This window comes from Pezoporus wallicus, unplaced genomic scaffold (assembly GCF_028554395.1).
Source record: "Pezoporus wallicus isolate ANWC-B61680 ecotype Strahan unplaced genomic scaffold, APGP_CSIRO_Pwel_v1 contig_4710, whole genome shotgun sequence".
NCBI lineage: Eukaryota > Metazoa > Chordata > Aves > Psittaciformes > Psittacidae > Pezoporus > Pezoporus wallicus.
The window spans coordinates 1,084,845-1,099,337 of NW_026640647.1; the positions used below are offsets into that span (position 1 = coordinate 1,084,845).

General features: G+C 41.4%; 1 protein-coding gene across 1 annotated transcript in view; it reads left to right on the forward strand.

Moving 5' to 3' along the window:
- The first annotated feature begins 5,733 nt into the window (after positions 1 to 5,733).
- GLS (glutaminase) overlaps positions 5,734 to 14,493 on the forward strand; it is a 67,462-nt gene continuing 58,702 nt past the window's right edge. The window contains exons 1-2 of the mRNA XM_057419763.1: positions 5,734 to 5,748; positions 6,571 to 6,842. Of these exons, the coding sequence (XP_057275746.1) occupies positions 5,734 to 5,748; positions 6,571 to 6,842 (287 nt within the window). The remainder of the gene's footprint in view (positions 5,749 to 6,570; positions 6,843 to 14,493) is intronic.

Here is a 14,493-nt window from a genome sequence, read left to right on the forward strand (position 1 = left end):
TTATCTCCTCCTAAAATCAATATAACTGTACTATCCAGACAGACAACAGTTTGGCTTCACGATTTATTATAAGGATATCTAATTGCACAAAGCTCTGTTCATTGATCAAGCAACCAGGTGAAACTTTAAATATTCAAAATACCCAATCACCTGGTCATCATTTAAAAATTGTCTGTGACAGGAAGTCTGTGAACACTGTTGTCCGACAACATCCCTTTCCTGTGGTGCAAGGCCAAGTATACAGGGAAAAACAAAATTATCAATGCTTCTTGGCTAATGCTATTCCTATGGCATGTCTAATTCAAAGCTCTTCAAGACATCTTCCACAGATTTATTGTGTGAAACTCCTCTTTCTCAAAGAGGAGAATTATCACTCATCAGTTTTTACCCAGGTTGCCTCACACAGTTTAGAGTGTGACCCAATTCAATAGTCGTGTCAGAACAACTTGTGGGTGACAAGCCGCGGCATGTGCATGGAAATGAGTGACTTTGCCACCAGAAATCATGGAATTCTAACATCATGTAATGTTAGAAATGCTCTGAATTGCAACAGCATAAGCCAGTCAGTTGAGGCAAAATCCCAAATAGTTTGGTTTAATACTGCTATGGAAACTATGCTGAAGGCTAAAAAATACTCTATAAAAAATAGAGTTTTTCTTTTCTTGTATTTTTTTCCATCGACTCTTGACTTCTGTGAGAGTTGTTTCAAGCCCTGTCTGAACAGTTGGAGCAATATGGAGCAGTTGAAGATGATGTGAAGATGTTCTGTGACTGCAATTTACCTTAACGAAGCACGAATCTTGTGCTTTCAGAAATGTTTCATATGCCCAAAAATACCTTAATTACAAATATTTTTAATGTTTATAGTTTTGGAAGTTAGGAGGAACACACACACATTTAAGAACTGGTTATTAGCAAAAACATATGCTTAATCCAGGTTAATTCACAATCTTGATTGCTCTATTATTTTTATTACTATTTTTTTAATCTATGAATCCAGTTTTGCAAATCTTCAGTCCTCACTGGCCTACTGTTGTGGAACAGCTCATAAGTCTTTGTTTAAATATTAAATACCCTTGGAGTGTCATGGTACATTGTGTGCTACTGGAAGTGCTGCTGGTAGCATGTCCACAATCACCGGGAACAGGTAGGCTCACCCACGGGTACGAAGAGTATCTGCTTTGTTATGCTTCCTTGCCTTCTCCCTATCACCTCCTTAAAAAAGTTAGGTGTTTATAAAGACAGGATTAGACGAGGTGGGGGGGAAATCTTCTTTCAAGGTTACATCCTTCAAGAATTAAAAACATCGGATGTTTTGCCATTAGTCTTTTGGGAGCTGTTTGTTTTTAAGTCAACAGGAGACTTACACAGTCTTGCAGCTTGCAAGGAGGCTCATAACTCATGGTGGTTGCAAAGGAAGGCTGGGAAATGAAAAGGTGCCAAAAAGTATGAGGGCAGAAAGAAATGTGTGGTTTTGCTGATTAGTTTTCCATTTCAGAGGTAGCAGGGTTTTCTTGGTGCTACCATTATTCCCTGCACTCAGGGTGCTTTCTGTGTACTCCAGAGGAGCTTCTGGAGGTGGGAAACAAACTATTTGGATTACCACTTATGATGAGACAGTTTCCATTGCAGTTTGACTGCTTGTTTTGCTTGCTTGACATTATACCTTGTTTTGTTTTTCTCCAGGATGGGTAGCTCTGCTCCTAAACCCTAATGTCCTTGTAAGCTTAAGCTTCTACATACCCACAAATAATTTCAACCTCAATTTGTGAAAGGGAAAAACCAGATGTGTGAGAGAGGGTTTTTCCTACACGGAACTATTACATGGGATTCACTTGCATGTCTTTGCTTGAAAGACTGCATCTCTCCAAGTGTCTTTTTGTAAGGTGCTGGAAGTGAGAGCTGAATGCAATCAGCTCAGGATGAGGTGTGGCCACAGAACACTGTCATCTCCAACACTTAAGGACCGGGGTGGCACATGCAGATGTCAGTATCAGCTAGCCATTGCTGACAGGGCCTTGGGTGGCATGATCTTGTGTGAGGCATCCCTGCCCATGGCAGGGGGGTTAGAACTAGATGACCTTAAGGTCCTTTCCAACCCCAACCATCCTATGATAAGCCAGCCTAAGTGCTCTGACCTTTGCTTAAATGCAGGCAGCAATTTTACGTGTCCGTTCTCAAAAGCAGCTACACGTGTTCACGTACTCAATTCCCTGAGCTCCCAGGCTCTCTCATGCATGCAGCAGATGATGTTGTCCCTTGTTTCTGTTTGTTAGCACAAGGTTACCAAAGGTAATATTTGAGGATCGAGAACATGAACAGAAGATCCAAGTTTGCTTCCACTCCCTGGCCTTCTGTAGTATCAAAACCTGGACTACAGTTTGACAAATGTTATCAGAATTAAGCATTAAATATGATTGTGGGTGGAATGCATGGAGTTTGGAATGCTATGATTTAGGTATATTATAGCACAGATAACATGCAGTGTGCTGGGTACAGCAGAAAATAGTTCTTGGGTAGGTAAGTTGTTGTTTTCTGAAGGTGAATGTTCTGATGTGTGAAGAATTTTATACCTGAAGAGTGTTATAACTGATAATGTGCAGGAGGAACGATGGTGCTGTCTCACTGGTGAAGATGAAAGGAAGCAAGTTAACAAATAAGAGTAATAGGAAAAAATTATGCCAGTCTTTGCAGATCATCTCCAATAAACCTACTTCTATTGTTTGCTTGCTCTGTAGTATACACTAGAAAACATCATATATTTTCTGTTAACCATGCTAGGAATGTCCTAAGCCCCTGTAGTCTCTCTTCATTTCAGTCTCAGCAAATCATCCACATATTTTTGTTCCCTTTCTTTGAATTAATTCCTCACTGTCCCTATTTGCCTGGAATGAGAGTGATGACAAATGAGCTGTGGTCTCATTGACACACTACACAGGGAAGATGATTTTGATGTGTTTTCTATTGCTTGTCACTTGAGGGTCACTCCCTCAACTATCACTTTCCAGGTAAATTTTTCGTCTGAGTATTTTCTTCCTTGTTAGCTTTCTGAGCTATTACACCTAAACATTCAAGCCTTCATTTTTTTTCTTAGATGAAACAGTAACTTTATTTACTGCTTATGTTTCTACACTGTATCCTTGATACAATCCAACAGGGAAAGTTTCTTGTCACTGAGAACTTTTCATCTGAATCAATATCAGAATGTAACCCAAATGTGCAGCAAGTTAGCCTCACAAAAGAAAAAGTTATTTTTAGGAGCTGCTGCTAGAGTCGGTAGGATTACTCTGAATAGAGTATAAATTGTGGTGTCTGGTCCTCAGTCCTCTTTTGGAAAGCATTACCCAGCAACAAATGAAATGGAGCCAACACAACCATTTAAAATGGCAAAGTAAACAGTTCGTGTTGTAGTCAAGATAATCCTTAATTTCTGCTGCTTATCTGAGATCTGCCCTGCCTATCTGATGCCAGGATTTAACCTTCCTGAAAGCTGTTACCAGTGTATGTGCTTGAACTGAGAAGACCTCTTTCCACCTGCTTTTCAGAGCCCTTTCTCCTAGAATATTAGTACTACTGTGCCCCTTTTTGAAAGGATATCCTCTGAAATATGGATTATTTTTAGAAGCATGTACTAGGAATATTTTGCTACAATATAGCTTAGGGGAAATACTTAATAATGCCTGTTTAAAGGATCCACTTTTTGTCTTTGCAGAAGAACCACAATGTCTTAAATTCTCATCATTTTTGTCTTACAAAAGTACATGTATAGTTGTAGAAATTAAAGAGAATCATCAGTTTATGGTAACTGCCAGTTGTGTAACTAACTCAAAAGAAAAGCTACATGGAATTTTAATTTCAAATTTCTTTGCACTTTGTTGGAAACCATTTTTGTCATTTTCTGTTTCCTTGGGATACTGTGTGGAACACAGAATGGCAGAGCAGATGGCCTGTCTTCTCTTTCCAAAGAGAAAACCAATATCACCCTGTGTGAGAGGGAAGTCTAAAGAGAGTTTCACAGAGGTATGGAAAGCCTGGTCCAACATCTGGATGAAAACAAAAATAAGAGTCAGTTTAAAAAGAAAAAAAAAAATTAATATTTAAATTAAGACCCTCTATTATACCCTCATCTTTGGGAGGAGGGGAGAGAATCACTGGGTGATATTTCTCAGGCTTAGTCATAAGAGGAGCAGGGAGTGATGGCCTGAAATATGCAGTAAAAGTTCTCAGCATAGGGAGTGAGTCACTGCTGCCCTTGAACTTTGTGAATCTGAAACTATATTTATCATTTTGCATTGTTCCTGAGCTGTGTATATGCAGTTCCACTCAGAGAGGAACTTGCCTTTTCTGCCCTCACACAAAAGGGAATTTCCAGGGAGAGAAGTTGAGGATTAATTTCTTGAAGTGAGTTTTAAGAAAAGCTTAATTGAAGAATGTTTGTGTTGGGAGATTACTGAAGCTACTACTGAAAGGTTAAATAAAGAAACTAGGCAGTAGCATGCAAAGGGGGAAAAAAAAAGAAAGGAAATGAGTAAAATTGAAGAGTTCATGTAGGGTCAAGAATGTAACACAGGGTGCTGCCATGAGAGGCAAGTGTTTTTGTTAATGTAGTACTTTTTTCCTTTTCTTCCCACAACCTTATCTGCACTGTTTTGAACAGAAGCCAGAGTGCTGAAAGGAAAGATCCAGATCTTTACATTTTGCATTCTTCCTCTTCTCCCCCTGCCCCTACAGTATAAGAAACTAGACAAGTTTTTGAATCAGGTCATTGCTAAACAGCTGGCTTGTGAAAGAGCACAGATGTCACACCAAAAATATCACCTTGGCACTAAAAGTCAGCAGGATGTCTTGTGTCTGCAGAACTGTGTTCAATTAGTGACCAAATGCACAGACTGGAAGCATACTTACTGTCTGGTCCTCAGCAGTAGCCCATGTAGAGAGAATGGAATAGGTGCCTGAAAAAGTTCTATCTTTCTTTTATATAACAAAACTTAAAAGATGAGAAATATTGTTATTGGGTGGCGGGACAAAAGAGGCAGTTACTGGCTTGCCAAAAAGACTTGGCAAATGGAAATCCAGAATTAGTTCCAGGAAATATAATAGGTAATGTAATAAGTACGTGAGAACTGTAGGTACTTTGCATTTCTGTATGTGAAGTAACTGCAGTACAGGATTACACATCCCACACTGATATTTCAAGTTTCCTTGTTCAGTGGGAAGGAAAGCCATCAGTGCGCTGAGGCTCATTTTATAGGCACAGATTATCAGCTATCTTTAAATCTGCTTCCAAAACCCTTCATGGCTGTTGTGACAATTTATTAGCATAGGGAACTCCTGTGGGCATTTGTGCTGCTGTGTAAGTATAAGCAAGGGCTATTCATGATGTCTATTAGTAGTGATTGTCTCAAACTCAGAGTGCGTGGAAAACGGGTAACAAAAAACCCTCTGTGCTTTATTTAAGAGCAATTAAATATGCCCAGACAGCTGAAACATTCAATCTGGGAGGAGGGTGTGTGGTGGAAACTAAAATATCAGTATCTTCAGAGTAAAAGATTTCCAATAAAATGTGCAGCAAGATCACCTTAACTCAGAACTACAACTTCTCCACCTCCAACCTCTCCTATAATATACATACCGAAGGAAATAAACCAGCATGATGGGGAAAAAATTGTTCACAAGGAAATTTCGCAGTAATAGGCTCAGAACTCCAGATGTATTTACATTTTTTCTCACAAAATGACGGCTCCTGAAGTGAGAAAACTAGCGACGATTTCAATACTGGTTTCCGTGTTGGCATTACTGATGAATTAGGATGGCAGCAGGGCTCCTCTTCTACTGTTACCCATAATGGGTACAATTTACTAATATAGATTTGCACTCATCTAGGACAAATTTAGCTATTGGTTATGTGAGCAAAAAATTTCACTGAGTAACTGCGAAATCCATCACTTCAAGATGCTATATACTGGCAAGCAGCATGCTGAGATGCTGTGACAGAAGCTTAACTATATGTAAGGAGTGACGTTTATACCCTGTGCTGAAGCCTTACAGTTATTTTCTGCCAGTCTTCCCACTTTGGCCTTTGGTGTCGCATTACTATGGGTCGGTGGTTCCCAAACTGAGACCTGTAGATGAGTAGGAGCAGAATTTTCACACTGATTAATGTTTGATGAACAGGAAGAGCAGCTGCACCCAGTTCAACCAGGTCCTTTGCTTCTTGGTTTGCTTTTAAATTTGTATGCTTTGGCCTCCACCAAGTTTTGACATCAAGCTACACCATTCTTCTTCTGCTGCAAGTGCATGGAAACCGGGTCTAAATTGGTCTCAAGAGCTTGGAAACTCCTAGTCCCCTTAAGGGCATTTCTAATGAGCTCCAGCACTTTACTATAGCGCCTGACGGTGAGACCGGGGTGCCTGCCTTTCCGCTCCTCAGGCCCGGGAGAGGCGATGTGCTTCGTAGTGAAAAACATGAAACTGGGGGAAAAAAAGTAAACCACCCGTTTCCATGACAACCTAAACCTGACACCGAGGGAGCCCAGCCTGTTTCTACCTCCCCCCCCCCCCACGTCCCAGAGGGCGGGAAGTACCGCCCCGAGGCCCGCGGGGATCCCCGGGCGCGCCAGGCGCGGCGCAGGTGCCATACTCGGCCCGGGGCTGCTGCTGCCGCCGCCGCCGCCGCCTTCGGCTAGGGGTTTGTGCACGCGCTCGGAGGGAGCCTTGGAGGAGCCGGGGAAGGGAGCGCAGGCGCCGTCGCCGACCCCCGGCGAGCCCTCCGCCGACAGCGGCCACAACAATAACCACGGCGGCGGCAAGGAGCTGGCCGGAGGCGGCGGCGGGGGGGAGAAGTGAGTGCGAGGAGGACGGTGGGGCTGGGCCGGGCGGCGGGATGCGGAGGCGCCATGTGAGCGCCGCCTTCCAGTCGCACGCGTGGTGGCTGCGGGAGGGGGCCGGGCGGGGCGCGGGGGCCGCTGTCCCGGCAGGTGCGAAGCGCGGGCATCGCCTCTCCCGCGGCCCTGCCGCGGCGGGCTGGGGTCTGTGGGCAGCTCGTGGGGCGCGGTGCGGGTCTGTCCGGCCAGGTGGGGTCCCGCGGGGCACGGAGGGCGGGCTCGGAGTGGGGAGGAAGCGCGAGCAGACGTGTGGCCTGAGGAGCGTGTGTGCCTCTCGGTGCTGCCCTTGCCGCTACTCGCGTCCTGCCGCACCCTGAGCTTCCACCGGGCTCGGCGTCCCTTCCGCATACGGCCGTGCCCGTGTCTTGGTTCGGAGCTCGCAGCCAGCGTACGCTAGTGTGGCTTTTTCTAGCGCTGCTACTTGCATAAAAGGTGTTTTCCTATTGAAGTGAAAGCTGTGTCATCTCACGTTAATTATTAAAGGCGGTATACATGGTGTGTAGTTCTGCCCGGGAAGTTTAGCAGCGCTGTCTTCATGTCTGCATCTAGTGCAGCTAGGGATGGATAACGCCACAAATGTTAATAGGCGCTACAGAATGCGACCCTGTGCCAAGAAGCACTGATATGTCCCTACGTGACAAAGGTACATGCAGGTAATAGAATAAGACTGTATATATTTGTGAAGTTAATATTCCTTCGTTAGGAACCTGAAATACTCTTTACAGAAGTGGTCAGGGACAAGCGTATCAGCTCCAGTTTGTGATGACCAGTGGTTGAAAACACAGAGTATAATGACAAGGTAAATGGATTGATGGCTCTCAAGCATTCTGCTCTGGTAGTCCTCAGCATCATGCAGCTCTTGAAGAAGCCTTGTTCATTTCTCACCTCCCCGTCTGACAGATTTTCCATTGCTTGTTTGAACCTGGATACACTTAGTAGCTGATAACCTTTTACATGAAGTTTGGCAGATTAACTGCAATCCCCATGAAGACACATCTCCTTTGTGTGTGTTCAGAGCTTGACCCTTGGCTTTCCTGTAGGCAGCCTGTGTGTCTTCTTTGTGCTGCTTATGGGGCAGCCTAATTAAAGTCTAAACTGAAGTCACTTTCCCAGGCTTTGCTATGCTTATTGTCTAGATATAAAAATCAAAAGACAGAGGAAATAAGGCCAATAAAGGAATACTTTGTTTTAATAGTGGACAAAGTCTCTGTTACCCTGATGCTAAGAGGAAGTCTTCCACAAAGCCAGCTGGGAAGGCTGCAGCCCTTAACTCATCAATAGTTCTGCTTTTGAGTTGTGGTTTTGGGTTTGTTTTCTTTTAACATCAACTTCTACTTCAGCATGGCAGGCAGGCAGGAAAAGAAGCTCTCTTCTTGTTCTCTCCAGTAAGTGTCTTAGCTGCTCAGCTTTGTTCAAGCCTTTTGTTTCAGTGGGATATAGTCTTCTTTAAAGGTATCACTTAAAATTGCTGCTGTCAAAATCCTTTAAAAAATACGTGCAACTAAGGTTACATAACTATGTAGAATATAAAACGCAATTATATGTGTATTATTATGATTATTGTAGTTATAAAATTGTTCAACGTATCTGAAGTCTTTCAATTAGCTCTATATGTAACATTTTGAACCAAAAATTATTCAGCTGTGTCTGAAGTAGGTGTGTATAAAGGTTGTACTTATGTTTTCAATAAGAAATACAGAAAGTACCATAAAAAACAAGTGTGCCAACTATGAGGGGGTTCTGAGAATGCTGAAAAGGTAATATATTAAAGGGGTAACATGATTTTAACCTGAGCTTTTATAACAGCTTCCTACAGCTAGCATCAGTTAGGGAAATCCTGTCATTTCTAGTATGTCTGGTAAAGCTATGTAGTCACAACCAGTTATACACTTTAAGTCATTTTTGGCTTTTGACAGAAGGATGTATTTGAAAGTCAAATGCTCATTCTTTGAGCCTTACTGCAAAATGAACAAGGAAATATGACATGTAGCATGTAGTTATGAACAAGTGAAAAACTGGAAACAGTTTCTTTTCAGTTCCAGCTCTGCAGGAATTCCTGGTGATGTGTTAGCCAGGCTGCTGGATACTTTCGTTCTTACTTTTCTTGATGCAGAATTATGAAAATCTTCCTTAAGCATTTGTAAATGGTACATTGCATGTGGTCATCACCACTGTATTAAGACAGGGTTTGGAAGAAAAGTTCTAAGCTGACAGCTGAGCTAAGTCAGGGCAGTCTGTGTTCTGCTGATTCCAGCGCTTTGCAATCCAGAAGTATATAATGTTTGAGCTGTGTTTGGCAGATGGTTTGTGGGCCCAACTGGGAAGACAGTAGTCCTTTTGAGGCTTTCCTTGTTTTGTTTGTTTTGGGGGTTTACCTCCCCCCCCCCCCCCCCATTTGCATGTAAGGTTGTGGTTCTAGGATACTGGAATAACCTACAGTGTCAAAAGGCAGCACTAAGATTTTCTTGCTTCTTTGCTTGCCTGACAGTCCTCATTTACAGAGTGGGAGTTACAAGTGAAAACCTAAAATGTTTTGTGCAAAAAGTATACAGAAATGTAGAACAGTTTAACTCCTCATAGAGAGAATAAATGATGAGCCCTGTGGCTGATGAAATAACTAGTATCCCATTGCATAACCAGATCCTTCTGTGTTGTTTTTTTTTTTTTTTCCCTGAATATTTTCCACCACCTCCTAATCCCTGCTATCCAGTCTTCACTCTGTGCATCCACCTGAAACTGGAAATTTCCTTTCCTTTTGGAAAGGAAAAATATTTCAGCTTAAACTGAGACTGGTCACACACTGGTAATTTTGATTAGTGAGGGCTGTGGATTAAAATGCAATCATTTCTATATGTCCATGCCTAAATAATTACAACAGAATAACACAGTACAGTCCTAAATTATAAACTTGTATAGTATTTATTAGTGTTTACTTTTACTTTTGATATAACTGTGTATTGTTCACTTTTACTTTCAGTGTAAGTATGCATTGTTCTTGCATCTTATACTGGACAGTAGTAGGATCAAACGTAGTTTACCTAAGTCTAAGCTATTTCTAAATTTTAAAGGCCTTATGAGGGTGAGAGAGAGGAGCAAAATGTGAGCAACCCTGATTTTTAAAGTATAGCTAAATTGCAATACTGATGAGTACTAGTATATGGAATGTAGCAAATGGTTGATGGAAGTGTGTTGGTCTCGGTTTGGGTTGGGGTTTTTTATTTGTTTCTCTTTCCTTAGAATGTCAAGGAAGTGGTAGCACTCCTTTTTAAGGACAGAGGTGAATTTTGGAGATGTCTTTTAATCTTGCTTTTGCATCCAAGCCAGATTCAACTGTAAAGGAACCAGTTGTATAGGAACTGTATAGTTCATCACACTGTTACTCCTGTCAGAGTGTGGCTGCCACACTGACAGATACAAGAAACTGCGCTTTCAGTAGACCTTTCATAACTTCCTTAGAGGCTAAGGTTTTGAAGCAACAGTTCTTGTTTTTACTGTAAACACTTTGACATCTACTAAAGCGTGTCTGTCTTTGGTCTGGGTTTATAAATACATAGTTTTGTCTGAATCTTGGGAAGTTCTCAAGTAAATAAATGATTATCCACCAGTGTTTATGGGATCAGTGGCTAATTATGCAAGTGAACAGAAGATAGTTATTTAGTGACTTGGGTGTGTGTATCTCTTAGTTGGAGATGGTCATCTGTAGTATGGTGACAACGTCTTTAAGATACCTGTTTTAGATAGAGTGACTAACAACTGCGAGTTGCAGCCCTTGCAGCTTTCGTAGAATCATAGGATAGTTTGAATTGGAAGGGACCTTTAAAGGTCATCTCATCCTCCCCTCCTCCAGTGAGCAAGAACATCTTGGACTAGGTCAGGTTGCTGAAAGCCCTGTGCAACCCGGCCTTGAATGTTTCCAGGGATGGGGCATCTGCCGTCTCTCTGAGCAACCTATTCTAGTATTTCACCACCCTCATAGTAAAATATTTCTTCCTTATATCTAGTCTAAATCTGCCCTCTTTTAGTTTAAAACCATTACCCTTTGTCCTATCACAACAGGCCCTGCTAAGGAGTTTGTCCCCATCTTTCCTGTAGGCTGCTGTTAAGTACTGAAAGGCTGCAATAAGGTCTCTGTGGAACCTGCTGTACTCCAGGCTGAACAATTCCAGCTCTCTCAGCCTTTCTCCATAGGAGAGGTGCTTCATCCCTCTGATCATCTTTGTGGCCCTCCTCTGTACTCACTCCAACAGGCCCATGTCCTTTTTATGCTGGGGCTCCCAGACCTGAAGGCAGTTTTCCAGGTGGGGTCTCACAAGAGCAGGGTAGAGGGGCAGAATCTCCTCCCTCAACCTGCTGATCACGCTTCTTTCGATGCAGCCCAGGATACAGTTGGCCTCCTGGTCTGCGGGTGTACTTTGCTGCCTCACGTACAGCTTTTCATCCACCAATATCCCAAGTCATCCTCAGCAGGGCTGCTCTCAATCCCTTCATCCCCCAGCCTGTATTGATACAGGGGGTTGCGCTGACCCAGGTTCAGTATCTTGCATTTGGCCTTGTTGAATCTTACGAGGGTCATGTGTGCTGATTTCATGAGCTTGTCTAGGTCCCTCTGGATGGCATCCCTTCCTTCAGGTGTGTCAGCTGCGTCGCTCAGCTTGGTGTCAGCTGCAGACTTGCTGAGGATGGCACTCCAATCCCACTGTCCATGTCACTGACAAAGATACTAAACAGTACTGGTCCCAGTACAGACCCCCTGAGGGACTGTTGCTGGGGACAGTTGTGACCTCATTTTAATGACTGGTGCCTTAACAATGAACCTGAAATTATTATTACCTGTATCATATCTTTATATGTTTTGTTGTTCCATAAATCATGTTCTGCATTTTAGCAGTTGCATCTTCAAGCGCAAGGTAGGAATTTAATTTCTTATATTGTAGTGATTCTAATTCAGTTTTTGTAAAAATGAAATCCTCCATGGAATCTGGTATAAGTATTGTACTGATGCAAAAGGAGGAGCTGAAGGAGGGAACAATAAAAATTGCAAAGTCCTTGTGCTTGGAATTCCTGCTTTATATATGTGTATGTGTATATATATATGTGTGTGTGTGTGTATTCAAAAAGCAGTGTGAAGCCTCTGCCAGAATTCTAGTCCACAGCTTGGATTACCACTGAAGAAGTCTAGTTGTGTAATAGTCTGGTGATTAATTATTATTATTTTAAGAAGGGAAATAAGGATCATAAGCCATAATTCATGGAGTGAAATAGACTGGATTTTTTTCCACTTTAATTCAGCTGTGAAAATTGCAAGTTCCCTGACTTGAAAAACATCTGTTGAACAGCACTATCATGCTAAGTGTGCTCGTGGTGCCAAAACATAGCTTTTAGGTTAGGCAAACATTAGTTACTGACATCACTGCCCTGATAAACTGCAGAGCAAGCCTTTCCACCTCTATTTAACTGATAAACTTTATCAAAAGATGGACTATTTGACAAAGAGCAATTTTCTGTAAATATATTGAATGCCATCCTCTTTGCTTTGCCAGCTAGTGCAGATCCATTGTTTAATTAGGCTGACTGACCCAATATTGAACAGCAGCAGATGTGAAAGATACAGAAACGACGTCAAGAGATAGTTTATGCTGCGAAAGGTGCACATCTCTTTTTAATAGATTAAAATCTCATGAAGAAGCATGTAAAAATCTTGTTGAGATGTTGGAATTTTTTTGTTCTGCACCCTCCCAGATAAAATCTCCACATTTGGAACAGCTGTTAAATTCTGCGTAATTGCTCAGGAACTTGTAATTAAGTAGGTTGTCAGTTAAAATTACTCAATGTGTTCCCTGGATTGTCTTGTCAAAGTGAAATACGAAAGTTTTTCTCTGTCAAACCTTCAGCAATCGAGTAAGGAATCTTGTGGCAGAGACATTCCTTAAAACACGAAATGTCAACATTTTGGGTAACTTTGTTAAATGCTGTGTGTAGGGGTGTAGGCTGTAACTCGGCATAGCTGTAAAAAAGTCCATAGCTGCAGAGTTATGCTGCAGGTACAGGCTGAAGTTATAATTGGTATGTTGGTAGTTCTGGTTCTGCTGGCTTGACTGGATGTACTGTTCTCAAAAGATTGAAAGCGCAATGTGTTTCATGGAAGGCCTGAATTTTCTTTAGGAAAAATTTTGTTCAGTGATTTGCTTGAGGTAGTTGCAAGTTATTTGTCTTGCTTGAATTGCCAGCCTGTCTGTGCATTAGTCAGCTAGCATCATTTAAAAAAAAAACACCCAAAAACCAGACTGGAAGACAAAGAAAGTTCTGTTGGCTTACAAAGCTGTCTTCTATTCTTAGTATGTAAGTACAGTGTTTTAAATAAATTGGAAAATGAGAAGGGAGATTTTTACTACTGGTTTTCACTGCTAGTTATGAGGAAAGGAGGGAGGCAAGTGCAGTCTAGTTTGTCTTAAATTTAAAAGGGTACTTGGATGTAATCAGATTTTCATCAAAACCAATCATAAATCTGGCCTATTGTTGAGCTAGAATAAGCTAGTTCTGGGTGAGGAAGGAGGATTAAATGTCAGTCTGTGAGATTGCACTGGCTTACCTAGGATCTGTGCTTAGTATTTTATTTTTGTAGTTTTAACCCTAGGTACTGGTATTCAAAGATTTAGTAGTCTTGTGAAAACTTTAGACCTGCTTTTTGTACGCATATGCATGCGTGTATAAAAATAGATAAATTGCCACTGAACATTCTAGTTTAGGGCAGTAAAAATTATTTAATTCTTTATATATTTTTATTTATAGTAATGGATACTGAATTTATGTAAGTAGAAAAATTATTAATTAAAAGATTTTATATATTATTTAAGTAACAAAGTATATATACTATAGTAACAAAGTACTGCCAGTGTTACTAAATTATAAGATTGAACTTTAGAACTGTTAGCTAAAATAATGTAGGACTACATACTCTGCTTTTCAGTTAGTTTACTTCTATGTTTACTAGCAAACTGTTTTGGTTTTATTTTTTGTTTGTCAAACGTTGGAACACTGGCTTTCTCTAAACTGACTTTGTCTGGAAGCAAATCTGATCACTTCAAAGGACTAAAATAGTTGCTCCGAAGCCCTTTGCTGTCATTGCCCCAAGCAGTTTGGAAGTGTACATTTTGGAAGTCTATGCTATGATGCTGTATATAACAGGGGAAGTGTGAACAACTGAGTTCTGTCTTGTGCTCCTGCCTGCTGCAGGGTGCTTTGGAGTATCAAGGAAAGGGGAAACTCCAAGGTTAAACCAATAGATAGCATCCAAAGACTTTGAGGGAAAGCTGTCAGTATTAAAAGGTTTCTTTCTTGAAAGGAATCTCGATGCTTAATCTGGTAGGTTTCCTTCACATTTCACTTAAAATGGAGATGTAAGTTATGACAAAGAGACATACAGTAAGCGTATTTTGGAGTAAAATAGCTAACACATAGAATATTTGGAAAGCCAGTGTATTTCCTTTGATAAACATAGTGACCATTGAAGATGTATCTACACTGCATGTTAACCTTGATAAATATGCATGATATGAGTTGCTGCTGCCTGAGCTGGTTCAGGTTACTGCATTATGCAGATAGCTTTACT